Here is a 27296-nt window from a genome sequence, read left to right as displayed (position 1 = left end):
AGGAGATGCAGAGAGGCCAAGGGTAGGACACACCTGGGGGCTTGTTAGCTCACTCCCATCCCCACCAGGTAAGGGGCCAGGGCAGAGCTGCAGCAGGAAACCATAACCCTGACCCAGGAGCCATGGTGACTCTACCCCAGACGCTGTGGTGCAGAGAGCAGGTCTCTAGTTTTAGTCCCTGTTCTGCAATAAGACAAGAGGTACCTGAGCGACTTTGAGCAAAGCACACAAATAATTAGGGCCTCTACTTTCTTGTCTGTAAAATGAGCATAATAATCCTCAGCAACTACTGGCCAGGAAAGTGCTTGGAAAGAGCCCCAGGGCCCAGGGCTGGGCCTGCTCCTGTCAGCCCTCTCCCTGGCCCATCCCGCGCGTTGCCTTCCTGCGGACCCCGGCCCTGCCTCCCTCCTCCTGCCCCAGAACATCTCGAGGGGACTGGACGAGTTTTGAGCAAGGATCCCTGGGAGCTGCAGAGACACAGGCAGGTGGCAGCAGTGGCCACCTGAGGTGTAGGGCTGGTCCATAAGAGGGTGAGGGTTCACAGCTCTATTTGTCCAGAGGGTAACCCCAGAGACTATACTAGGGGTGGATGCGGTAGATAAGAAGAAACAGACTGGCAATGCTAAGCCAGGGAAATGGCCCTGAGTCACCCAGGCTTTGGCTCTGCCCTGTCCCCCTGCCTCCCAGGGAAGGCCAAGCAGCCTCCTGTCTGCAGGCAGGTTGTGGAGAACCTGGGCCATGGTCCTCTGGGTTCCATTCCTGGGTCTGCTGCTCACCGGCCAAGGCCAGGAGTCAAGCCGGTTCTGGCCTGGGCTCTGTCCCTTGTGTCCAGGACCTGGGGCAGGAAGACTCCTCCCTGCCCTGTTCCCCACTTGCTCAAGGCATCTGCTCTGAGGGTGAGGTCAGGCCTCCAGGAGGGATGCTGGAATCTCAGCAACTGCTCTCCAAGAATTGAGAAAAGGAAATGAGTTACTGCTCTAGTAGGCTAGACATCAGGAAGGACTTCCGGGAAGGTGGGGTGGCAGGCCGTGAATGGCCGTGGAACCTCCTATTCTGGGGGTCCTGGAAAATGAGAATACCTAGCATGTCCTGCGATAGTTTGGAGTCAGGAAGACGGAGTCAATGGCCTCATTCTGATGCTGTGTTCCTCTGGTCTTGGGGCTGCCCTTCCATCCTGCTGTCCCTGCTAGGGGGACACACTTGGGTGGCTCCCCACATGGGCTGCTCTGTCTGGCACCTGGAGGTCCAGGACTATTCTCTTGTCCTGGTCCGCGGGCTCAGAAACTCTCCATCTACCTCCCACCCTGTCTGACACTAGAGGGCTCGCTCTCCTGAGGCCGGGGCCTCTGGGGCCTCCAGCCCCTTCTGAGGTATCACTCTTTCTCCCCTCCCCCCAGCTTCTCCTCCACCCCTCCCCCCCAGCCCCACTTCCCAACCCTGGGAAGACTTTGTGCTGGGCCACCAAGGCCCAGAGTCAACAGTTTGAGAGTCTGACTGGAGATGACTCACCCTTCCACCTGGCTCCTTGGGCACTGAGCCCCCGGGTTGGTTCCGTTTTACAGGTGCCACCTCCCTCTAGACTCAGAGAAGAGGGACCCAGGTGTGTCTCCTGCCAGGACCCCAGGGCTCACCTCATCTCTGCTTCCTGCTGGTCAAGGCCTAGGGTGGGCAAGTTGAGACCTACCTGTGAATGAAGCTGCATCGGGGACAGGGACCCTGCCTCCCTGGCTGCCTTTGGCCTCCTGCTCTGCCTGCCTGCCCCCTGTTCCCTCCAGCCTCCCCCAGGTCTACCCCCACCCCATCTTCCTCTGGGCCTTTGCCACTGCAGGCGTCTCAGCCCTGTCTCTCTTACACGGCCCCTGCCCATCATGATGGGGTAACAGGATCAGAAGCTTGTGATCAAGTCCCAAGACCGCTAATCCTTTTAGGGGTTTTAGGCATGATCTTGAGTGCCTCTGACCTCCAGTTTCCTCATGTATAAACTGGAGATAAAAATTTTTGTCCAGCTTGTTAACTAAGAGCTTTGTGAAAAATGGAATAAAGGGTATAAAAGCTCTTTGCAAATTGTAAAGCCTGAAGAAATGCAGGAAGTTACTGTGGGCCTTCTTGATACTTTGGGGCCAGATTCTACTTCCTCTGAGGGGGCCTGGTGAGAATCCAAGCCCATCAATTAACTGAGATGTGAATTTGGGCATATTCTCAACCACTTTGGAGCTCAGTTTCAAAATCTATAAAATGGAGTTAATAATACCAACCACGAAAAGCTGTTATGAGGTTGAAATGGGATCAAGTAAGACGTCTGGTGGGCTGTTACATTTGTTATAGCGATGAGCATTTATAATCCAGGCTCTGTCATATTGATTCCTTGCTTATCTGGGAGAAGGAGGCAAGATCAGTCCCATTTCACACGTGGGGAGACAGATTCTGAAGGGTTAACTTACCTGCCCAAGCCAGTTAGGCATGAATGTCGTCATATATGAGCACAGATTTTTCCATTTGAAGCCCAGTGTCTTTAACAAACAAGCAAATAAGACACCTACCCATCCGCCATCACCACACGTGATAGTCACTAAGCGCTTCCTCTACATATATCACCCATCACTGCAATACTATGAGGCAGGGTGACCAGCTCACTGTACAGATGAGGAAACAAAGATGCACAGAGGTTAAGTCACCTTCCCAGAATTACCACCTGGCTTTGAGAGTACTGGAGGGCTCCTGACCACCAGGTTCCACCCAATCCTGGCACGCCACTGGGACGAACCCTGCTTCCCACCAGAAAGTTCCACAAGGTTGAGATCCCTGTAGGAACCCCCGGCCCCACCCCCAGGTCCCCGCTGGTGCTCCCAGCCTTGCAAGGCCCCAGGCCCGATTCCCAGGCCATGTCACAGATGCAGAACAAGCAGCCCATGCCCAGGGTTCAGAGAGAAGTGCTAGGAGCCTCTTGCTGCTGACTCAAGGAGGCAGGGGACTCAGATGCACCCAGGTTTGTGGCAGTTCTGGACTATGGGGTTCTGGGCAATCTGTGCTCTGAGCCTTGGATTCTTCATCTACAAAATGGGCTTCTAGATGTGCCAACCTCCCAGGGATGGAGCAAAGACTCCAGGAGGCCAGAGATATGCAGGTTTATTGTAAACTCTAAAGTACCACACACTGGGAGCTAATATCATATTATTGTCTTGAGTTATGGGAATTTCCCCTGAGGTGGGGAAAAACTTATATTGTGAGCATCACAGATGGAGGCCTGGTAGGTCAGTGGGGATGCCACCATGCCAAGGTCCCGGGCAGGTGCTGAGGCTTGGGTGACTGGTGGGAAGGAAGGACAGGACCCTACCCAGCCTGAGCTTGTCCCTCTCATGGCAGGACCTTGGTCTGGTCTTTGTCCAGCTCCCTCTTTCTCCAAAGATGAGCTCACACCACCTTATAGCCCTCTGGTCATGCCCCAGGACTGTTAAATCTTAGCATGGTGGGTGCTGGGTGCAAAGGGAGAGAGGAATGACTGTTTCCTGCCGGACACAGGCCAGAGATTTCCTGTTTTATCTCACTGAATCCTCAGGACGATTAGTCCTATTCTACAGATTAAGAGAAAGGAAAGTTGAGGGGCTTGTCCAAAGTCACACCTCGGGTGAGACCTAAGATTGGGGCCCAGGTCTGCCTGACACCAAAGCCAGTGCTGTGAACAGATGCATTGTACATTTACACATATTCTCACCTCCTCTCCCTGCTTTGACTCCTGTCCTGTTGCCCTTGAGGCTTCCAGGGGCATAACCTGTCTTTGTTCTGTGAAACTCTAGCCTCTAGACAGCGGGGGCAGGAGGGAAATCTGAGCTCTGGTTCTCCTGGGCCAGCACCTGCTGCAGGTGGTCTTCACACCCCCAAACACACACGCGTGTGTCCCTGCTCTGCTGGCTGCGGCATCTGGACCGAGTGTATTTACCCACATCTGTCAGTGAACCCCAGTGACTAGTGACTCCTGGGATAGTCAATCCTGGTCCCTGCCACTGGCAAGCTGAGTATCGTCAGGGACGTGACATTCCTTCTTGGATTCATCTCATAGCCTCCAGAAAAACAAAGAAGTAACTAAATCAGTTACCTCTGACTCTTAGAAGATGGAGTTAAAAAAAAAAAAACCAACCCTGTCTGGTAGGCTTGATAGTGTTGACTTGAGTCTGATGTTCTAATAAGCAGGACTTTTTAGTAACTGGGCTGCTTACTAATAATGTGAAATGCATTTAAGCACAGTGGTAGGTGAGAGACGAAGAGAAGGTGCTGAGGTCCAGAGCCCATCTCCTCCTCACAGCCCTGCTGACTGTACCCCCAGCTCAGGGACCCTGAGCACAGGTCCCAGCTCCCCCGCTTCCTGCTGCTCCCCAGTTGCCTTCCTCCGTGTCCAGTCAACCTTTAGCAAAAATGAGAATGAGGGGCAGACGTGACCCCCCTAGGCCAGGCCAGTCCCCGGCTCCCACTGCTGTGCTGGGGACTCCTACAAGGGGCTTAAAAGGCAGAGGTGGTGCGAGGGAGGACAGAGACTGCTGGAAGGGGCCAGGGGGAGGAGAGAGGAGGCCTAATTTGGTGACAGGGCCTGGAGGTCCTGCAGACCAGGGCGTGGCTCCTAACAGAGGCTACTCGAAGACTTTCCATCTGCCCTAGTTGCTCACCAATTCCCAGTCCCAGAATGTGCGCACCCAAAGTCTTAGGCTCTCCACGGAGGAACAGCGCTGGCGATCCGGATCGCCTGCTCTGGCCGCAGCTGCTTTAACTCTCAGCTCCCTCCTCAGAGAGGCTGCAAAGCCTCCCGGTTTAACATGACATCCAGAGCCCAACTTTCTGGGCTCACATCCTGGCTCTGCCACTCTCACATGAGAGTTTGAGCAAGTTTGATCAATCTCTCTGCCTCTGTTTCTCTGGCTGCACAATAGGGATAATCAGAGTTCCCACCTCATAGAGTTGTTTCTCAAGATCAAGTGAGTAAATATATACAAAGCAGGTTAAGTCCTCTGAAACTACAGATTAAAGTGCTAAATCTAAATGAATCAATCACTTCTCCTACAGCTGAAAAAGGTTAAAGACCTTGGTCACCTTCTTCCCCTGCATTCTACCTCTCCTGTTGTATTGTTGTGTGTGTGTGTATGTGTGTTTGTGTGCGCACGAGTTCCCTTGTTACTGAGAAGAGGAGAGAACAAGGCAGGTCAGGGCTTTTCTTAAGCAGTGCTTCTCACATTTTTTGATGACAGCTCAAAGTAAGAATGATGTTTTATAATCTAACACACATACAGAGAAGGATAGGGTGCCGGAGAGTGAAGAGGGAAGAAAGGGTGGCAACTCCCAGCTCAGAGTGAGGTCTGATCCAGCAGCCTCTTTTTTGAGGGTCCCTAGACACATGTAGCCCCTGGAGGAGGGCATGGCAACTCACTTCAGTATTCTTGTCTGGAGAATCCCGTGGATAGAGGAGCCTGGTGGGCTACAGTCCATAGGGTCACACAGAGTTGGACTGGAGTGACTTAGCACAGCACAGGACAGAAACATGCAGCCAAAGCAGATGCCCCACGCCCTATGCAGATGGCCCAGTGCCCTCTGCCCACCTCTCTGTATGGGGAGAGACCACAGGGAGTTGGGGACAGCAGGCTCTGAGCTTTCATTCCATCCTCGGACACTCTCTTCCCTGTTTGGGGGCTCTGCTCACCCCTTAGCCACCTGCCCCAGGGCCTCTGTCTCCTGGGTCAGCCTGGGTGAGTTAATAGAAGAGCAGCCTGAGGGACAGCCTTCAATCTGCTTTCAGAATGCCTCCCCGGCAAGGACGCCTCCAGCCCGGGCATCCCCGGGCCGAGGACCCCCAGCCCGAGCATCACCTTCCAGGTCATCGTCTGGCATGTCCGCGTCTACCATGTCAGCCTTCACAACATCATCTCCAACTCGGGTGTACCTCGTCAGAGCCACGCCAGTGGGAACTGTCCCTGTCCATGCGTCTCCTGCCAGGTCCACACCAGCTGCCAGGGGCACCAGGGAGAGCCCAGGTAAGGGCACTCCTGCAGGGAAGGCAAGAGGAACAGGGAAGCTGTCTGAAGGTGGAGGGGGTGTGGTGGGGGTGAATCTCCAAGTTGGGCACTCTCTGCTTCTCCTCTAGTTCTTGGATGACGATGTCTGGGAAAGAGGGGGGATGGCCTGGATGGGCAGTGGGGGACCTGGGGAGGTGGGGCCAGAAAGGAACCATGACATGCAAACCCAAGACAGTGGGAAATAGGGGCAAATGTGGTAAAGCATAAGAAATCAGGACCAACAATGCAGGTATGACTTTGGAGGCTGCACAGTCTGGGTCAAGGTGCAGACTGTGAGAGCCAGAGCTCCTGGTTAGAAACCAGGCCTTTTTCGTAGGGCTGCCCTAGAGGGTCTGCCGGGGAAGCTGAGGTCAACATGGGAGTACAGAGACGATCAGGGGCCCATCTGTGGGTGGAGGAGCAAAGGCAGAGATTCTGATCCGGCAGGCACTCCCCACCCACAACTTCCCAAGCTGGCCATTATGATTCGGCTCATACAGAGAGATGCCAAATGGGCCTCGGGGACTGGCTCTGCCCTTAATGAAGCAGCCCTTTTGCCCCCATCCCAACTTTGCTCTCCTCTTGCCCTCAAGTTCAGTCTGCCCCAGCACTGCAATACAAAGAGGCCTGGAGAAGGATCTCAGATTTGGGGCCCGTCTTGCCCTCTGAAGAGTCAATGAGGCACTTTGGTGTAGAGACTTTTGGAATCAAACACATTTCATTTGAATCCCTGTTCTGCCACTCGCTAGCCAAGTAACTCTGAGCAAGTAATTTAACTTCTATGAACCTCAGCTTCCCCATCTATAAAATGGGTAAAATAATGCCCAGTTCACACAGTTGCTGTCAGAATTAAATAAGATACCACATGCAAATGCCTAACTGGCCCATAATAGATGCTAAGTAAAAGGGAGCTTGGTATCAGGCAGGGATGGTACCGTATTCTGGGTGGAGAGGGCTTAACTGGGTCCCCCTGGGCCAGCCTTCTTTCCCTACCCCTTTTCCTCTGTGCCGGACTCCCCTCCCACAGTTTCACCCTCCCCTGCTGCTGGCCTGCTCCTAGGTATCACCTTGCCCAAGTTCACCTGGCAGGAGGGCCTGAAGCGACTGCCACTCATCGGATGTGTCCTCCTTCTCATCGCCCTCGTGGTGTCGCTCATCATCCTATGTGAGTTTAACAGAGGGAGCAAGGCTGGCCTATGGTAATTGCAGGGTGGAGTGGGGTTGGGGGATGGGGGCACTCAGCAGGGCGACAAGAGTGGGGAACACACACCGGCTGCCGTGTCCACAGAGGGACGCTCCTACAAATGGCCTTGAACCCTGGCACCTCCAGGCCCCTTGGAGGTGGGTGGGTTGAGAGGGTGGGAAGTCAGAGGAACCGGGAGTGGGTCCCTTCTGTAGTAGCTCACCAGTCTGAGCTCAGTTTCTGTTCTTCAAATGGGATTCAATCCATTCATTCATTCAACTTAACATGTGCTTAGTAAAATATCCTGAAGATTTCACTGGGTTATGAGGAATAAATGAGCTAATGGCACAGTGCCTGACACACAAAAAAATCCCACTCTAAAAATGTTATTGAACAAACAAGCATTAAAAACATTGATGAGGTAAAGTCCCCAGGCATTTTTGGTCAGTGGGATCAAGTGTTCAGGGGTCCAATCTCCCTGAAATCCACACCCTCTTCTGGAAAAGACACTCAGGACCTGTCCCAGGGCTCCCTGCAGGGGTGTTGGCTCTGAGCCCAGCACAGTGGGAAACCTTAGCGGGAAGCAAAGGGGAGTACCCTCTGTACCCCCTAGTCTTTGGGGCGAGTACAGTCCCGTGGGGGACAGAGATGGAAATGATTAGGGCCAAGTGGATTTGAGTATTACCATCAGAAGAGAGGACAGCTGTGCGGGTATGGAGGCAGGCGACAGCTCCTGAAGGCTGAGGGGCCAGATGAGGACCTAGAAGATGGCAGGGAGGGAAGGATCTCCTGGGCAGGTCATCTAAGCAGGGTGAGCAGCTGCAGGAAGTGTGTAGGGGGGAGCAAATGAGCAAGTTGTCATGGGGAAGGACCCCATTTACCAGGGTGAATACTCATGTGGGGACCTGCAGGCTGTCCTTGGGTGAATACTCACGTGGGGACCTGCAGGCTGTCCTTGGGTTGGACATAGCTGGGCCACGTTGTAGAGAGCTTGAAGTGCCAGGCTAAGGGGTGAGGATTCTGTTACAGAGGCTGCACAGGGCGGTGAAGGGCGGGCTGGGTGACCACAGGGAAACACCCAGCTGGCAGGGCTGTTAGAGGAGAGAATTGCATGGAAAGAAGTAGTGTGCTGGTTACAACTACAGCTTTAGGACCAGACAGACTTGCTGAAGCAACTCGGCTCAGCCACTTAACCAGCCATATGACTTTAGCAAGTTAATGAACTTCCCGAGCCTCAGTTTCCCCGCCTGCCTGACAATGCCCATGAAGGTGTCAGCACAGAGCCTGCCTCGTGGCCCCCATGTGAACCTCCCTCCAGGATGCTCGACCCTGTTCCCTCCCTTCCCCACACAGGGCACACGTTCCAGGGGAGGCCCCTGGCAGTGCACAGGGAGCAGCAGGAAATAATCCAGGGGGAGGTGAGAAGGCAATGCAGGCGAGAGGGCTCTCAACACGATTTCACAGCATTTCCTGAACTCCCCAGACCTCCGGACTTCCCAGGGAGGCAGTCACTGAGTAGCTCGGCAGTGTGGTCAGGACTAGAGCCCCCGCCTCCTGAGAGCTCTCTGCTACACATCAAGGTGATCCCAGGAGCCTTGGTGTCCGGGGTGGGGGGTGGGGGGTAGAAAGACCAGGGCACAGGAGGAGGTGAAGTCCAACACGTTAGGGGGACTAGTGTCTGGACCAGGGAGGGGCAGTCACACAGGGTGACCTCCAGCTGGGATGACAGCACAGTGGGACCAGCGACAGAGGTGGGGTCAGGGCTGAGAAACAGGTTGCAGACAAGAGGCAGGGTGAGGGGTCAGACCCTGGGATTCCTCAGGCATCCAAGGTGAGGAGTTTCCAGGCAGGAGGCACGACAACTCCCAGTATGGAAAGAGCTCTTAGGAGAAGTTGTGAAGCTGATGCCGACATATGGTTTGTAAAGCTGTCGGCTTTTCAACCCAACTTGTGCATTCAGCAATCAGCCACCTAGAGTTGCTCGCTGAGTGGGAAGACAGTTATTTATTTATTTTTGGCTGCGCTGGGTGTTAATTTCCATGTGCAGGCTTTCTCTAGTTGCAACAAGCGGTGGGCTACTCTCTAGCTGCGGTGCACAGGTGTCTCATTGTCGTGGCCTCTCTTGTTTTGGAGCACAGGCTTTAGGGTGTGCAGGCTCATTAGTTGTGGCTTGCAGGCTTAGTTACCCTGAGGCATGTGGGATCTTCCTGGACCAGGGATTGAACTGGTGTCCCTGCATTGGCAGGTGGATTCCCAACCACTGGACCACCAGGGAAGTCCCTGGGAAGACAGTTAAAGGCATCGAGACAAGCAGTGGGGCAAGAACTGAGCCTAGGGGATAGCTCTTGTTTAGAGAAGAGGGAGGAGGAAGAAAATCTAGGAGCTTTTGAGGCTGGAAGGACAACCTCTGAGAAGACGGGCCAGGCAGTGGCTGCAGGTGTGTGTGTGCCACAACCTGCCATGCACAGAGATGGTGAGGATGCTGGACTGGGTCTGAGAAGGGGCCTCTGGGATACTGAAAAGGAGGATTTCTCTGAACAACACTCTGGCTAGCATGTAGGGCAGGACAGCTTCCAGAGTATTACCCATCTCCATACCTCCCTCCCTCCCTCACTCTCTGTGAGTGGCTGCTTTTGAGTTTGCCTGGTGCTGTCCTGCTTGCAGGAGCTTTCTGGAATATTCCAGAGCATTCCTGAGCAGCCTTTCTCTCCATACAGATGGGGGACGAGAACCCCAGAGCCCAAGAGGGATTGAAGGTCGGTGTCTCAGAACCCCCAGGGCCTTGGGCTGCATCATGTCATGTCTCTCTGGGGCTGGAAATGACCCAGCTTCTGCTTCATGGTGTTTTTTTCAGTTTACTTCTGGTGGGGCCACACAGGGGTCAATCACAAGGAGCCGAGAGAGAGCTGCCCTATTCACGCTGTGCGCTGTGATGGAGTCGAGGACTGTAAGCTGAAGAGTGATGAGCTGGGCTGTGGTAAGGAGGTCGGATGTGTGCGTATGTTCGTGCGTGCACTCTGGGGGCTGCAAACTGGGTATCAGCTCAAACGGGAGGTGATGGACAGAGACCTGGAGGACCTGGGTTCTAGTCATAATAGACTGGGGTCTGGAACCTGGCTTTGAGTGTGAATCACTTACCTTCTCTGGGCTTCAGTTTCTTAATTTGCAAAATGTGTGGATGGGACAAGATAAGTGCTTCTCAAATAAAATTTGACAGCTCCCAGCAAAGCAGAGCTGCTCTGCAGCTGGAGACGAGTGTGGGGTCCGAAGCCCTGGCCATGTACCCGTTCTCTTTGCCCAGCAGGTAACCTCCAACCTGCTACTTCTGTGGTTTCATGAAGGTCAGTTTGTAAATGAAGCCGCACATGAGACAAAGACCTCTTTAAGTGCTGTCCTCAGTGGTTTACAAGCATCGTCTATGTACAGCCCTGATGTGGGTGTCTGTGGGTACATAACCTGCCGCCTCCACCTGTGTGCATATGTGTGTCCTTGTCCATGACCATATCCATCTGTGACTGCCCAGGTCTAGTGAGCACTCAGTTGGATAAAGGTTCTCCTTGTCACATTCTTATTTGGGCACATCACTGCCCTCTTGAGGTGATGCCTCCTGGCAGTGCTCACCCCTTCTCCCAGCAAAGGCTCCTGGGTCCTGTTGGACAGAGCACTCTCTGCTCTGCTCCAGCCCCTTGCCTTGGCTCTGCCCTAACCGAGCATTTTGGGCTCTGAGCACTGGCTGATGGCCATCCTATCCCTGGCCAAGCTCCCAGATGTTTGCAAGGCCTCAGCGAGAAGCCTGGGGACAGGAGCATCTCAGAGCCTCACTCAGTTCATTCCTCAAGAACTTGGAGCCTCCTGGTGCTGAAGACCTGCTTTGCCCTTTTCTTGACCGGCAGTGAGGTTTGACTGGGACAAGTCTCTGCTTAAAGTCTACTCTGGATCCTCCCATCAGTGGCTTCCCATCTGCAGTGACAGCTGGAATGACTCCTACTCGAAGAAGACCTGCCAGCAGCTGGGTTTTGAGAGGTAAACCTTCCCCATCAGTCCCCGCTTCAGGGATGTCTCAGACTCTTCACAAGGGCGTCTCAGGGTCACTCATACCAAGAAGACTCTTGGCAACCAGGGCTGAGGTCACGAGCTCATAGTGCCCTCGAGTTATTCAAAGGAACAGCAGCCTGGGGAGCCCAGGTCTGGGGGCAAGCTGTTGCCAGGAGGCCAAAGTAGTTATTTGCAGATTTGCAGCAGGATGGCACTCCTATATGGTTCTTTGCATCAAAGCACCCTCATGCCCATGATCACATTCAGTGGTCGCGGTGGCCCTGTGAGGTGGGTGTGCATTTGGGCAGGTCTTGTCTTCTCACAACTGGTAACCAGTGGCTTAGGCTGGGCAAACCCTTCAGTGGACTCTGAGCAGCTGCAGCTCGAGCTAGGACTCATCAAACGAGGAGTGAGATGGGCAGATGTGGCCAGATAAAGTCCTTACCATCTTTGGCTCTAAAGATCTGAAACAGGAAGCAGGTACCAGTGGGTGGAGTAGAGAATGGGGTTTACCATGACCTTCCAGCTTGAAAGAGCCCTCCATTTCTGGCCACATAGTTTCCTCCACCCTCCCTCTTGGTCTGGGTTTCAAACCAAGTAGTTTGAGGGGTTCACTAATGTGTGTGAAGTTTTAAGGAGAGGGTTTATTAAGGATCTCACTGTGAGTTCTCTGTAGAAGAAGCACCCGGAAAACTAGGGCTTGGGGGCTAGGACTGAGAACCAGTTCTCTGCCCCTACCTCAGAGTTTCCATCTGTGCAAGATGACCTGGGTGATCTAGTTGGAAGATGACGGACATGGTTTGTCACTGAGTTGTGTGACCTTATGCAAATGTGAACTTCCCTTGGACTTCAATAGATAGTGTCATTTATTCAAAGAATATTCATCGAGTTTTTATTATGTGCCAAACACCCAGACAAGATCCCTGTCGTTGGACAATCTCTGGTATGGTGTGGGCGAGAGAGGCTTTAACCAATAATCACAGCTCTGTGTGATGTGTAATGGAAAGAATACGTGGGAAGCATTATGTACACACAACAGAGAGGGTGCCTGACTGCACTTGGAGGTCAGCAGAGCAATGGAGGAAGAGCGCCCGCAAAGGCAGGCTTGCATGTAAGGGCGTCCCACGTCCTAGAAATGCACCCAAGTGCCACACAGATAGTAGTCCATGGATCACCCACAGCAGAATCACCTGGGGTGCTTGTTAAAATGCACCCTGAAATCAGAATCTCTGGAATTAAGATTTCAAACCCTTAACAACACCCCAGGGTGGTTCTTAGGCACACTCTGGTCTAAGGAGCCAAATGGTTCTCAGGCTTTAATGTGCAAACCCGTAACATGGAGATCATTAAAATGCAGAGTATGGCTCAGCAGGTCTGGGGGTGATGCTACTTCTGTGGGTCCATGGATCACAGTCCGGACAGAAAAGGGCTCAGTTAGTGTTTCTCAAACTCCAGAGTGCAGCGAGATCACCTGAAGAGCCTGTTAAAATGCAGAACTAGAACTGTTGATTCAGTAGGTCTGAGACAGGGCCCCCAGATTTGCAATTCTAACAAATTCCAAGGCAGTGCTAACATTGTCCCCTGAGATGGGACCATACTTTCAAAACTACTGGGCTAGTCTGTAGGGCTAGTGGGGGGAGTGGTGGAATATGTGGGTGGAGTTTGAGATCATTGGATTTTAACTACCTCTGGCCTCTGCAGCAGGGCTGGCCGTGACTTCCATGCAGGCCCGGGGACCAGGGGTGGGTGCTGTCTCAAGGTGGTTCATTCTTCTCTTTCCTCCCTTGCAGTGCTTACTGGACAACCAAAGTGGCCAATAGGAACGTTGACAGCAGTTTCTCTGTCTCCGAATTTAACTCCACCATCCAGGAGAGCACCTACATGTACGTGGGGTAGGCCTGGCTGTCTGCTACCAGCAGGGGTGTAAAAGACTGCTTTGAGTCAGGAAGCCCCTCTCCATTGGCCTTTCTGGGACCCCACCTCCAGGAGTCCTTGGTGAATGTCCAGAGCATCTCAGAAACAGCTCTTGTTCACTACCTGCCTCCTGACTTGGAAGTCATCAAAACTTGGTGCACAGAGCACCTCGAAGTCATGGGGGCCCAAGAATTTACCTGGTTGCCAAAGACAATGATAAACCTTGGGGCCACTGATCAGCCTGATGTTAGGACTGAAAGCTGCTGCAGGGAGGGGGCTTGGGGTGGAGAGAGAGAAACATCACTGGGCTGGCAGTGGGGAGGGGGAGTGCCAGGTGCTGGTAGTCAGGGGCAGGGAGGCCCATCTGGGGAGTATCGCCCTCCCTTACCCCCGGGCCTTGCCATCTGTCACTCTGTACTGCAGCTGCTCTTGTCCCAACGCCACTGGGTGGAGGAGGGTGGGGAGTGCTCCACCAGCTAGCAATGTTTACCCTGGGGAGAGGAGAGAAGAAACCAGGCTGAGAGAAAAAGGCGTGGGGAGGGCAGGAAGGCAAATGAGCTGCCTCCTGGATTCTTGCTTTTTGCTGGGTGGTTCACGTGCTGCATTGCTGCTAGAGCATTGAGCAAGTGTCAGAGGAGCGTTGGGCTACCTGTTTAGCTGCAGAAAGATGCTGGGACAGTGAAGTCATGAGTTCAGAAGACACGACCTAGCCAGTATGTGCAACCTGCCACAGAAAAACTGGGAGATGGCGAGAAGGGTGGGGCTGGTTTGCACTAAGCCATCCCTGTTTCTAGAGAAAGCATGGGAAGCGTTTGTCCCACTGGGAGGGAGAAAGGTTAGAATCTCCATCTTCTTGTGCAAAGGGGATAGGATAGAACTTAGCAGAAGCCAATCATGGAAGGCTTCCTGGAGGCAGTGGCTAATGTGCCCTTTTCTCAACTTTTCTATCTCCTCCTGCAGGTCTGATTGCCCTTCCCAGCAGTATGTCGCTCTACAGTGTTCCCGTAAGAAGATGCTCTTCCTCCTGGATTGTGGCCTATGTGGGGTGGGAATCAGGGGACAGAGGGATGGGGTCCCTATGAGGAAGAGGGCCAACCCTGGGGGTTGGAGCCAGGAAGAGGGTCTTGAGCAGCAGGCCTGTTTCAGGGCCAGGGTGCCTGTAAGTCACCTGGATAGACACTCTCAGGGTAGCATTTCCCCTTTTCCTGACTCTGCTCAGCCCAGGAACCTCACTATTCAAGTGTCCTGGATTCTGGGCAGGGGGCAGAGGATTGGGAGAGCATGTCAGAGCCAGCTTAAAGCTCCAGTATCAGTAGACATGGATCTAGATCCAGAGCCAAGATTTGTGGAGAGCGTTGGTTGCTGAGGCACTATGGCTTTATAAATATGATTGCATTGAATTCTCATGAGGCAGGTGCCATTATTGTCCACTTACTGAAAAGAGAGTGAAATGCTTGCCTTACTTAAGGTCAGACCTCTGGTAGGTGAAGAGCTGGTATTGAATCTTGGGTCTGACCACAGGGCCCAAGCTGTTAACCAGTTCACGAGTGCTATGTTCTCATGATGACCAGGTGGGGTGCCCCCCAGAGCAAGTGGGCACAGTGTGGATGGAGCCCCCTCAGACCACCACTGGCTCTTCACTCTCTTCTCCTTCAAAGGAAAAAGGAAACTCTGTGCATGATTTCAGGGGATGACTCACTCTGGAACATGTTTGGAAATGTCCCTTTGGGGCACAGAGTCCCCAACAGCACTAAATGACCCCCCGAGAAACCATGTGGGCACCAACTACTTGTGCATCACAGGAAGGACTTTTCTCCTTTGTTTTGAAACGATCCCCATCACAGTGCTCATCAATTCAGGGTCATGTTAGACTTGGTCTGCTTTCCAAAGCTCCTGACAGCAGCCCTGGGGTTCACCACTGTGACCTTAACACCTGGCACATCACCCAAAACAGGGGGTACTTAGGAAGCATTTGTTGAATTACTGGAACAATAAATGAGTGGGAGGAAAGAGGATATTTCCTAGGATCAGACTTCCTACTGGATGATCCCAGAAAGCTAACCCACCATGTGGGAGCTCTGTGTTGGCAGGAAATAGCTGTGCTGAAACAGATTAATTGGGCAAAGCAGCCTCCATGGGTGGGTGGTGCCCTCATGCCTGAGCTTCTCTGGGCCTAGGAGCATGGTAGCAGCTCTAAGAAATGCAGACTTCATAGTTCATCTCTTTTGCTTCTCCCCAGACTGTGGACTGAGGGCCATGACTGGGCGGATCGTGGGAGGGGCGCTGGCTCCAGAAAGCAAGTGGCCATGGCAAGTTAGCCTGCAGTTCTCCCGCACCCACATTTGTGGGGGCACGCTGATCGATGCCCAGTGGATTCTCACCGCTGCCCACTGCTTCTTTATGTAAGTGCCCAAGGGAGCTGTGACGCGATGCGGCTGAGGGTCGAGGACGCCAGGAAGGGCTTAGGGCAGACTGACTTCTCTTTGTGGAGGAGGACTTTGGTTGTAAGCCTGGCCCCGAGGACTGGGCGGCACATGTGTGGTGAGGACCAGGATTTGGTCCTGGGAGTGTGAGTTGGGGTTACTTATCCTGAGCCAGTGCAGAGTGAGAAAATACCATTGGTGGCTTCAAGGGAGAGAGAGGGGAAGGTAGACGGGAGGAATTGGGAGACTGCTCTAAAGAATAGGGTGAAATAAAGAGGTTTGGGACTTGTGGCTGCTTCCAGAACCTGGAAGTTACAGGAGAGAAGCCAGAGACATCAGGAATGCTGTCCCAGGAATTGAGGGACTGGGGCTGCAGGCAGGGCAGTGCAGTCAGCTTTTGATAGTCACCAGCCAGGCTTGTCCTTCGAGTTGGTGGACAGGAAAGGCCTGGGAGATGAGGCCTCAAGGGCACCGGCTTCCCCAGCAGTGAGTCTTCAGCGGATCACTTTGTCCTGTTGAAAGCCCCGTTTCTGCTGAGAATGCTACCACTGAGATGTGTCCATCCACCTCATTGGACCCTTGGTGGCATCCAGAGGAGACAGTGGGGCCAGTGGTCCCAGAAGTCTTACTCATCTCCTTGCACTTTCTATTTTTTAAATTTTATTTATTTATTCATTTATGACTCTGCTGGGTCTTCATTGCTGCATGTGGGCTTTCTCTAGTTTCAGCGAGCTGGGGCTACTCTCCAGTTGCGATGCATGGCCTTCTCATTGAGGCGGATTCTCTTGTTGAGGAGCAGTGTTGGGACTTCAATAGTTGTGGCGTGTGGAGTTGTGGTTCCCAGGCTCTAAAGCACAGGCTCAACAGATATGGCACATGGGCTTAGTTGCTCCTCGGTATGTGGGATCTTCCCGAACCAGGGATCAAACCTGTGTCTGCTGCATTTGTGGCTTTACCACTGAGCCACCAAGGAAGCCCCCATTTTCTATTGTAAGGTATAGAACCACCAGTTCAGAGCAGCTTTTTGAAAGTAGAGGATTGTTCTAGACCCCGGGGGTAAGATAGAGTGCCCCCTCCGGAGGTCATTTCATCCATCCTCCTGCCTCTGAGCTGCTGCTCTGGCTGCAGCTCCTTGTGTGCAGCAGATGCTGCCAGGACCTCTGCCAGGTGGTAACTGGCCCGTGCTCTCTGTGGCTTTGGCAGTACCCGGGAGAAGATCCTGGAGGGCTGGAAGGTGTACGTGGGCACCAACAACCTGCACCACCTGCCCGAGTCGGCCGCCGTCGCCCAGATCATCATCAACAGCAACTACTCGGACGACCAGGACGACTATGACATCGCCCTCATGCGGCTCTCCGAGCCCCTGACCCTGTCCGGTGAGTGAGCCCCCCTGCTCAGCCAGCGCCCCTCGGTGCGTGCACTTAGCGGCATCCACAAACCCATCCCAGGGTCCGGAGCTTCAGCATGGCAGATGTCAGTCTTCGAGATCATTTGGTGGAACTCGATCTTACAACTGGGGGAACTGAGACCTGGAGGTTGGAAATAGACTTGCCCCAGTGACTCCTCTTCTATTATTGGTGACAGAACCAGAGTGTAGGTTCTGGGCTTCATTAAGATAAACAGATCGAATTGTTTCACTGGTATGGATCCAAAAGTTAACAGAGGCCAGACACCATGGTAAGTGCTTAATATCTACAATTTCATATACTCTTCACTACGGGATCCTGTGAAGCAGGTACTATTATTAGTTTCATTTTCCCTTTGAGGGGAAAACCTTTAGAGAGAGAGAATTCCCTGAGGCCATGAAGTAATAAGGAGCAGCTTCAGGACTGGGTCCAGGTGGGTTAGCCTCGCAGGCAACGTTCTTCCCACGCTGCTCTGTTTTGGCAATGCCAACACCGAAGTTGCGAACACAAGCAAAATGCCTACGCAACCAAAGAGCCAACTGCTGCAAGGTTGGAGCTGAGATCTTGAGAACTAAACGGGGCTACAGAAAGGAAATGCTACGGAAATTCTCAGGAGATCAGGTTCCGTTCATGACTTCATCCGCCCATTTGTTCACGTATCAAATACAGTGTGTCTACTACCTAGCGGCTCTGCAGTTCCCCTGCAAAGAGAACAAGCCTGATGGCACGCACAAACAGCCGCTTAGAAGCTAGTGGTGTGATGTCAGGGGCCACCGGGGGAGGGGGGCACGGTGGCACAGATGTTGGCACCTAATCAGTCTTGGCAGGCTACAGAGGCTTCCGGAAGCCTCGGAGGGATCTCTGGTTAGTCTAGCCTTTCCGGTGCTCTGGGCCTGTGAGCTGGCCTTTCCCGGCACAATAATTGCGGAGGCGGGGTTGGTCCTGATTCAGAGCAGTTAGCTCATCAGAGTGGTGTGGGGAGGAGGAGTCCAATCCCCAACACAAGATTCGGTTGGGTGGGGCCAACCCATAACCACGCCCACCTCCGGCCAGTCCGCACTGCGATTGCCCTCCGCCTGTCCGCACCGCACCCCGCATTCTTGTCTGTGGAGCCTGGGACTGTGAGCGGAGGGGTGCACTCCTACCCCTGCTTTGCCCCTCATGCACACATACAAGGGGGCAGGCAGACTGCAGGACCAAAACAGGCCTTCCCCACCTTGTCAAACACAGACCCTATTTGGCTAACCATCCGGACCTCATTTGGCATCAACCCAAACCCCCATTAATATTATCTGAAATTCCAAATCTAATTAAATAATTTGTAAAATGAAATTTAAGTTATTATAGCATTATATATGCTTTTCAGACTACAGCAGTCCCTCCCTAGACTCTGATAGTCCCTCCCCGCCCCCCACTTCTAGTCAAGAAGCATCTTGGTAGCATCATAAATCACAGCTAGGATTTATGTAGTCCTGTGGTCAGACCATGTGCCCTGATTTTTGGTTTAGAAATCAGAGCAGATTTTCTTAAACTGCCTGGTAGCACTTTGAAGTCACTGTACTAGCTGAGAAAGCTTGTGAAAACTCACTGATAAATTTAATTACTCCATAAAAAACACAAGTAGATATATACTAGTGTTACATGTTTTTAAGACTGTATGTCTCAAAAATAGGTATAGACTAATTTTTTTTTTTGCTGTACAGTAGGTTCTTGTTGTTTATTTTTTTAAATTAATTTATTTTTTAACCGAAGGATAATTGCTTTACAGAATTTTGTTTTTTTCTGTCCAACCTCAACACAAATCAGCCATAGGTATACATATATCTCCTCCCTTTTGAACTTCCCTCCCATCTCCCTCCCCAACCCACCCCTCTAGGTTGATACAGAGCCCCTGTTTGAGTTTCCTGAGCCATACAGCAAATTCCCTTTGGCTATCTATTTTACATATGGCAATGTAAGTTTCCATGTTACTCTTTCCATACATCTCACCCTCTCCTCCCCTCTCCCCATGTCCACAAGTCTATTCTCTATGTCTGTTTCTCCATTGCTTCCCTGTTAGTAAATTCTTCAGTACCATTTTTCTAGATTCCATATATATGCGTTAGAATATGATACTTATCTTTCTCTTTCTAACTCACTTCACTCTGTATAATAGGTTCTAAGTTCATCCATCTCATTAGAACTGACTCCAAGTCGTTCCTTTTTATGGCTGAGTAATATTCCATTGTGTATATGTACCACAAGTTCTTTATCCATTCATCTGCTGATGGTCATCTAGGTTGCTTCCATGTTCTAGCTATTGTAAATAGTGCTGCAGTGAACAATGGGATACATGTGTCTTTTTCGGTTTTGGTTTCCTCAGGGTATATGCCTAGGAGTGGAATTGCTGGGTCATATGGTGGTTTTATTCCTAGTTTTTTAAGGAATCTCCATACTGTCTTCCATAGTGGCTGTATCAATTTACATTCCCACCAGCAGTGCAAGAGCATTCCCTTTTCTCCATACCCTTCCAGCATTTATTGTTTGTAGACTTTTTGATGATGGCCATTCTGAACAGTGTGAGGTGACATCTCATTATAGTTTTGATTTGCATTTCTCTAATAATGAGCGATGTTGAGCATCTTTTCATGTGTTTGTTAGCCATCTGTATGTTTTCTTTGGAGAAATGTCTGTTTAGGGCTTTTTCCCACTTTCTCATTGGGTTGTTTGTTTTTCTGATATTGAGTTGTATGAGCTGCTTATATATTTTGGAAATTAACCCTTTGTCAGTTGTTTCATTTGCTATTATTTTCTCCCATTCTGAGGGTTGTCTTTTCACCTTGCTTATAGTTTCCGTTACAGTGCAAAAGCCTTTTAATCAGGTCCCACTTGTTTACTTTTGTTTTTATTTCCATTACTCGAGGAGGTGAGTCATAAAGGATCTTGCTTTGATTTATGTCATCGAGTATTCTGCCTATGTTTTCCTTTAAGAGTTTTATAGTTTCTGGTCTTACATTTAGGTCTTTAATCCATTTTGATTTTATCTTTGTGTATGGTGTTAGGAAGTGTTCTAATTTCATTCTTTTACATGTAGCTGTCAGTTTTCCCAGCACCATTTATTGAAGAGGCTGTCTTTGCCCCATTGTATATTGCCTCCTTTGTCAAAAATAAGGTACCCATAGGTGCATGGGTTTATTTCTGGGCTTTCTATCTTTTTCCATTGGTCTATATTACTGTTTTTGTTCCAGTACCATACCGTCTTGATGACTGTAGCTTTATAGTATAATCTGAAGTCAGGAAGCTTGATTCCTCTAGCTCAATTCTTCTTTCTTTCTCTTTCTTCTTTCTCAAGACTGCTTTGGCTATTTGGGTCTTTTGTGTTTCCATATGAATTGTGAAATTTTTTGTTCTAGTTCTGTGAGAAATGTCATTGGTAATTTGATAGGGATTGCATTGAATCTGTAGATTGCATTTGATAGTATAGTCATTTTCACAATATTGAATATCTCTCCATCTGTTTATGTTATATTTGATTTCTTTCATTAGTGTCTTATAATTTTCTGTGTACAGTTCTTTCACCTCCTTAGGTAAGTTTATTCCTAGATATTTAATTCTCTTTGTTGCAGTGGTGAATGGGATTGACTCCTTAATTTCTGTTTCTGATTTTTCATTGTTAGTATATAGAAATGCAAGTGATTTCTGTGTATTGATTTTATATCCTGCAACTTTGCTAAATTCACTGATTAGCTCTAGTAATTTTCTGATACTATCTTTAGGGTTTTCTATGTACAGTATCATGTCATCTGCAAACAGTGGGAGATTTACTTCTTTTCTGATATGGATTCCTTTTATTTCTTTTCCTTCTCTGATTGCTGTAGCTAGGACTTCCAGAGCTATGTTGAATAATTTTGGGGAAAGCGGACACCTTGTCTTGTTCCTGATCTTAAGGGGAATGTTTTCAGAGGCATAGACTATTTTAAATCATATTTTGTGGTTTTGATTAGTAATTGGTGCCATGCCTTCATTTATTTTTTGTTTGTTTACACTCTGGCAGATAAATGTGTTAGACTCCCAATTTATAGAAAAAAATTTTTACACTTATCCTCCCTCCCTCCCTCTCTGCCCCCCTTCCTCCCTTCCTCCTTCCCTCCTTCTTCCTAGGAGCACTTTATATGTATCAGGCACAATTCTAGGTACAGGAAGCTGCAGCATGCATAACAGTTATGAACACTGCAAATATCCTCTCTAGGGCTTCTCCAGTGGCTCAGGGGTAAAGAATCTGCCTGTAATGCAGGAGACTTAGGTTTGATCCCTGGGTCATGAAAATCCCCTGGAGAAGAAAATGGCAACCCACTCGAGCATTCTTGTTTGGGAAATCCCTTGGACAGAGGAACCTGGTGACCTACAGTCCATAGGGTCGCAAAAGAGTCAGACTAAGCGACTAAACAACAGCGAATATCCTTTCTATCAACTCTTTTCCTCTTGCAAACTGGTCGATGCTCTAATCCACAGGGGAGCACTAGTCCTCAAAGGGAACTTATGAACTGATGCACAATAGCACCTTCTATATGATTCTGAGTGTGGTAGCGAGTGAACAGCAGTTTAGTGGGCTATGCCTCTAGGGATGCGCTCTTCCCACTTGAAGAGGTTGTCTCACCCTGGAGGGAGAGTTTCAGGCCCTGGCTAGCCAGGGGTGCCCTCTCGAGACCAAGCAGGACCCACCACTGACACATCATGGCAATAATACCTGGGATTTAGCCAGTGCTGCATCTTGCTCTGGGGGACAGGTGTGGAAGAGACTCAGTGAGGACAGCTGCTCTTGGAGTGGAGACACCCTCAGCCACCCAGTATCAGCTTGGCACAGGGGAGCTCCAAGGCACATGCATGTGCCCACATGGCACCCACTGAAAAATCAGAATGTCTGGGGGACTCTGAGAGTACCCTGAAGACTGGAGGGTCAAGATAAAGTGATTGAATTTCTTGCCTGGTCAATTGAAGGCCTTGAAAGATTAAGGAGCACTCTAGGGGGAAAGAGGATGTCCTAGGATGTTGGTACTCCTGTCCCTCCATGCACCCCTCCAAAACCTCCAGCCTCTTCCCTTCACTGATGTCTTGAGATCTTGTTGCAGCTCATGTCCACCCTGCCTGCCTCCCCATGCATGGACAGACCTTCGGCCTCAATGAGATCTGCTGGATCACAGGCTTTGGCAAGACCAAGGAGACAGATGGTGAGAGGCAGATGCTAGACTGTGTGTGTGTGTGTATGTGTGTGTGTGTGTGTTTGACTGTTTACGTGTGTTTCTTTTCTTTTTTCTTTTATTTGTATTTTTTTGTGGCATTTATTTTCAGGCCATAAGTTTTGTTTCTTCAGTATCTTCTGGAGTATCTTTTTCTTCTGTGCAACCTCCTCTTCTGGTTTAGGAAAATCTGCCCTTTTTTAGTGAGGATCATCTCCATGTGGCAGGGAGAGCTCATGTGTAGGTTGATTCGACCATGAGCTCTGTAAGTCCTGTGCTCCATCTTGGGGGCTTTGTTCACTTGGGTGTGCTCAATGACCAGAGAATCTGTATCTAAGCCCTTAAGTTCAGCATTACTCTCTGTATTGTTGAGCACGTGCCGTAAAAACTCAGCACTCTTCTTGGGCCACCGATCCTTTCCAGCCCCACTGTTTGACCTGAGCACACATATCAGCTCCATTATTGTGACGACAGAATGGAACACACTGCTTCTTCAAAGTGACACCCTTCAGATACTTGGTGGCTTTTCAGATATGCATACCCTTAATGGCCTGGGCAGTTTCACAAGTGTTCTTAGAGTGAACATGAAGATTTGAACCTCTTGATTTGCACAATTTTGTGGTGTTTTCTGGATCAAGTGAATAATGAACCATTTTTAGAGGTCACCTCAGGTTGCTTATCAGAAAAACTATACATGTGTTTCTGTGTATGGGGTGATATGTAGGATTATAGAGATGAGGGTCTACCTAGATGAGGGTTTGGGTATATAGATTCATGGGCCTGGATGTGAATGTGTGTATATATACACCTGCATATACATCAAAGCTGGGCTTCCCTGGTGGTTCAGTGGTAAAGAGTCTGCTGGCAACGTAGAACACACAGGTTCAATCCCTGGGTTGGGAACATCCCCTGGAGGAGGGCCTGGCAACCCACTCCAGTATTCTTGCTGGGAATTCTTGCATGGACAGAGGAGCCTGGCGGTTGCAAAGAGTTGGACATGACTGAAGTGATAGCACATGTGCAAGTATGTTATAGGGTGAGCACCGGGTTGGGCATTTTTGCCTAATTTGGGGTCCGGAAGCCTGCTGGTGATGATCAGGGGGGCTTTTGGCAGTTTTGGTGGTGGCCTTGCTTCTGGACTCCATGTCTGTGGCCTTGATACAAGCCTCGCACTGTGATCTTGGGATAGGACTCCACAGATATCTTAATAACCTCATCTAGAAAGAGTCAATAGACTGAGCCGAAACTATAGTTGATGAAGAAATGAAGCAGCAGCAGCCACTCATTCTGGCTGGAAGAGGGGGCCCTTTGGTCCTTTTGTGATGTGACCTACTTTGTTTGTGTCTGGGCTGAAACAAGATTGGAAAGTGGTTTGGTCTTCCCTCTCTTCATCATGATAACCGGGCAGTCTTGTCTGGTGTCAATCCTGTCGGATTGTGGATACTGGGCAGGAAAGCACAGCAGTCAGCTGGCCTTGCCATGAGACTCGTGAGACTCGCCACCGCAGGTGTCAAGACCTTGCTCATGGGATGGAGAAGTGACTGGCTGGGGGCAGCCTTGTTCTGATCTTAGCTCTGTAACTGACTAGCTGGGTGACTGTGCATGCCTGCTCAGTCGCTTCAGTTGTGTCTGACTCTCTGCAACCCTATGGACTGTAGCCCCACCAGGTTCCTCTGTCCATGGGATTCTCCAGGCAAGAATACTGGAGTGGGTAGCCATGTGCTCCTCCAGGGGATCTTCCCAACCCCCAGGGATCAAACTCGCGTCTCTGATGCCTCCTGCATTGGCAGGCGGGTTCTTTACGACTAGAGCCACCTGTGACTGAGGGCAAGTCCTTCTTCAGCCCTAAATTTCTCCTTCTGTAAGTGGATTCATCACACCTGCTCTCCTTAAAGCACATCATTACCAAAAGCAAATGAAGTGATCTATGGTGTTGACTGAAAAGTTCTTTTGGGTTTTCCATTCTATCTTTTCTGTTTTCAATACAGAAAAGCTTTGTGCGCAAGTCAGGCAGCCTGATAGGCTTGTGGGTTTGTCTGTGCATGTGTGTCTCTGTTATGTGTAGTGATTTGTGTCTGATGTGAGGGTATGTGTGCCCTGTGTCCTGGGTGGCCCACCATGGGAATGGTACCCTCCACGCCTGGGAGGTTGCCAGTCTGGGGCCTGGGGTGGGCAGCTGGAAGGCCTCAAAGCCACCCAGAGTCTCACTCCCTTCCCACCCTCTCTCTCCTCCACCCCACCACACTGAAGAGAGAACTTCCCCCTTTCTCCGGGAGGTGCAGGTCAACCTCATTGACTTCAAGAAGTGCAATGACTACTTGGTCTACGACAGCTACCTTACCCCGAGGATGATGTGCGCGGGGGACCTGCGAGGAGGCAGAGACTCCTGCCAGGTGGGCTTGCTTCTGTGTGGGGCTCAGGTCCTGGGACCTGGAGGGAAGGGAGGAAGGTTGGGGTACTGGGGTCGGAGGGAGAGTCCTGGGCCCACCGTTTCCTGCTCAAGGACCACCTTTCCCACCCTGCTGACGTGGGTGCTCCCTCACAGGGGGACAGCGGGGGGCCTCTGGTCTGCGAGCAGAATGGCCGCTGGTACCTGGCAGGAGTCACCAGCTGGGGCACGGGCTGTGGCCAGAGGAACAAACCCGGCGTGTACACCAAGGTGACGGAAGTGCTCCCCTGGATATACAGCAAGATGGAGGTGAGAGCCCTGGCAGGCGGGGACCCTCAAAGGCGGGGTGCCTGGAAGCAGGCCTGGTCTTTCCCCAGGGTCTCAGCCAGGTATCCGCACCCCCCTGCCTTTGGGGGTGTTCAGAAGTTGCCAGGAGAGGACAGGACAGGTGTCAAATGTTGGGCCAACCCCAGCTGCCTGGACTTCTTCTCCTCCTTTTCCTCCCGCAAAACAGAGCTTAGAGGGTTGGAAAGGGATGGGGGCCAGGCTGGGGGCTGGCCCCCAGTATCCCTCTCCTCTCCTCTCCTCTCCCCGGCAATGGCCAGTTGTGAATTCACACATGGAGTTGGGGAGAGCTTCCCTCCTCAGCAGGAGGTTGGTCTACCAGGAAACTGGGCATCGGGAAGAGGAGGTCTACCCCACCTCTGCTGACCCAGCCCAGCCCCTGCCTCCCCTGGACCCCCATCCTTCCTATAGAGCAGGGATGCTGTGCCGGCCCTTCCCTTCTCCACCCAGGCAGTGAGAGCTTGGGTAGGGGTGGGGAAGGCTGCTCTGGAAATCAGGGTGGCGGGTCTCTCAGAAACCGTTTCCATCTTGTCCTCTTGGCTGCCCCTCTTCTCTGAGAGACAGTGGCCAGTGATGGCTGGGCTGAATTTTAGGCTCTGAGCCTGCACCCCTCCCTGTGCACATCCAGCCCAGCTTCGCCCTGTTCTCTCTCTTTTCCTCAGAGGGAGGTGCGCTTCCGGAAATCATAAGCAGCTGTCCTGTGCCATCTCACAGAGTCCGCCGTGAAGACTCTGGCCAAAGGGACTGAGCCATTTGCAACCTCCTGTGGGCTGAAGACCACCAGACACCATTGTTACTGCCACCTCCACCGTATGCTGCCTCTGTGAATGCACACGTGTGCATGTGTGTATGTTTACATGTGTGTGTCACTGCTCTCCCAAGGTCCTCAGAAATCAGGAGAGCTATCAGCTCTTCCCAAACCCCCGGCTGGAAATCACCTGAAGATAATCGTTTGGGCACCATGAGGGGTTCCCCAACACAGAAGTGTCTGTAACGGATGGAGCAGGTGGAGCCCAGGGATGGTTTGGAAGGCCACATCAGGAATTCTTGTTTGCCTGACCCTCACTGGAGACTAGTCCAGAACAGGCAGCCCCCTGTGGCCCAGCCAGCACCGCCAGCAAGGGACAGTAGCAGATTTCACGGAGTGCCTGGACCGCCCCTAGAGGGGAGATATTCCCATTGACCTTCAGCCCATCCCGGCCCCTTCTCAGCCCTCTCGCTGGATGCGGAGAGGGGCAGCGCCGTGGCTGTCCATGCTGACCACTCAGCACAGGGCTTACTGTCTTCATTCGGTCACAGGCTGTTGGAGGCACACTTCATTTCACTTTTATATTCAAGTAATGGAAATAAATGTATTATTTAAAGGTTCTCCCAAAATTCCAGGAGCCAAGAGAGCTAGCCACTCGTCCCAAGAACTCCAAGGGATTCCTGGCAGCTGTGTCCCCCTGGCATCCCGTGGAATGCTCTTGGCCTCAAGGGGCCAGATGAAGGGGCCCTTTGAGATACTCAGGGAAGCAAATCCATCACCAAGACGGCCACACTGCTGCTGTATCCGAGGGCTGTAACCGAAGGAACCGATGCTGCTTCCCTGTTGGCCCCAGAGCCTGGGACAATGGGCATCTCTGGCACCCCAGAAAAGTCCCAGGGATGTCCTGGGACTTTGGAATTTCTTCTCAGCTTTCCCCATCTTTCACCTTCTCAGGGACACAATGTTGCCATGAAAACTGCCTCAGCGAGAAAGTTGACTCTGTCCCCAGGCTGCCTCCAAATTGCTTTTCTGAAGGATCCGAGTTGCCCCTCCTGTGGGGCATCAGTGAGTCTAGCCTCTGAGTCAGCTGAAGTCCCGGATCTTCCTCATCCTTTTCTCTGGGGCACTTGGTCCTCCTGCTGTCTCCTACCTTCCTTGGGCCTATCTGGTGGTGCTGTGACTCCCAGAAGCGGGGTCTGAGCAGATCAGCCCAGCCCAGCTCAGGCAGGTGGCTGCTTGGGGGATAGACTGTTCTGGAAGAGCAGCTGGGATTGGCTAGCATGGCTTGGAAGGTTCTGAGGGGGCTGGTGATGTGTTATCAAGGCTGGGGTTGGGAACAGCAGTGTTCATGTCCACAGCACCCCAGCAGTTATCTTCAACAATGAAAACTATGTGACCTGAAAAATTTGTCATTGGATGTTTCAGTGGTACCCTGAGTAGAAAACTGAGGCTGTCTACCCGGGTGCTCAGGCATCCTCAGTTTGGTTCTTGGTTTTGTTTCCTCAGCTTTGGGTTGTGCTCATTTAATCATACGATTCATTTATTCATTTACCCACCATATTGGTGCCTGCCCTGTACCAGGAACTTGTACCAGGCACAGGG

General features: G+C 51.3%; 1 protein-coding gene and 1 long non-coding RNA gene across 11 annotated transcripts; one reads left to right on the top strand and one right to left on the bottom strand.

Moving 5' to 3' along the window:
• TMPRSS13 (transmembrane serine protease 13) lies at nt 1-27099 on the top strand. Of its 10 annotated transcripts, XM_081541070.1 has the most exons (15): nt 1-68; nt 5780-6014; nt 7096-7200; nt 9936-9974; nt 10073-10195; nt 10523-10559; nt 11112-11241; nt 13044-13136; nt 14128-14171; nt 15407-15569; nt 16794-16966; nt 22105-22203; nt 24463-24605; nt 24758-24910; nt 25609-27099. In XM_081541070.1, exons 5-15 carry the CDS (start codon nt 10181-10183, stop codon nt 25633-25635), a joined length of 1077 nt encoding a protein of 358 aa, XP_081397196.1. In that variant the 5' UTR covers nt 1-68; nt 5780-6014; nt 7096-7200; nt 9936-9974; nt 10073-10180; the 3' UTR covers nt 25636-27099. The 10 variants fall into 10 exon arrangements, with proteins under 10 accessions (XP_081397196.1, XP_081397197.1, XP_081397190.1 ...); XM_081541071.1 differs by lacking the exon at nt 9936-9974; XM_081541064.1 differs by lacking the exon at nt 10523-10559.
• On the bottom strand, nt 4176-5586 carry LOC145526136 (uncharacterized). The gene is made up of 2 exons (XR_014068712.1): nt 5414-5586; nt 4176-4399 (listed from the first exon to the last, which is right to left on the bottom strand). It is a non-coding gene; the product is annotated as an uncharacterized LOC145526136 (long non-coding RNA).
• Nucleotides 27100-27296: the final 197 nt, after the last annotated feature.

This window comes from Giraffa tippelskirchi, chromosome 11 (genome assembly GCF_054371585.1).
Source record: "Giraffa tippelskirchi isolate mGirTip1 chromosome 11, T2T-mGirTip1v1.2.pri, whole genome shotgun sequence".
NCBI lineage: Eukaryota > Metazoa > Chordata > Mammalia > Artiodactyla > Giraffidae > Giraffa > Giraffa tippelskirchi.
Note: the sequence above shows the minus strand (reverse complement) of the source record. Positions and strands in the feature narration are given on the sequence as shown.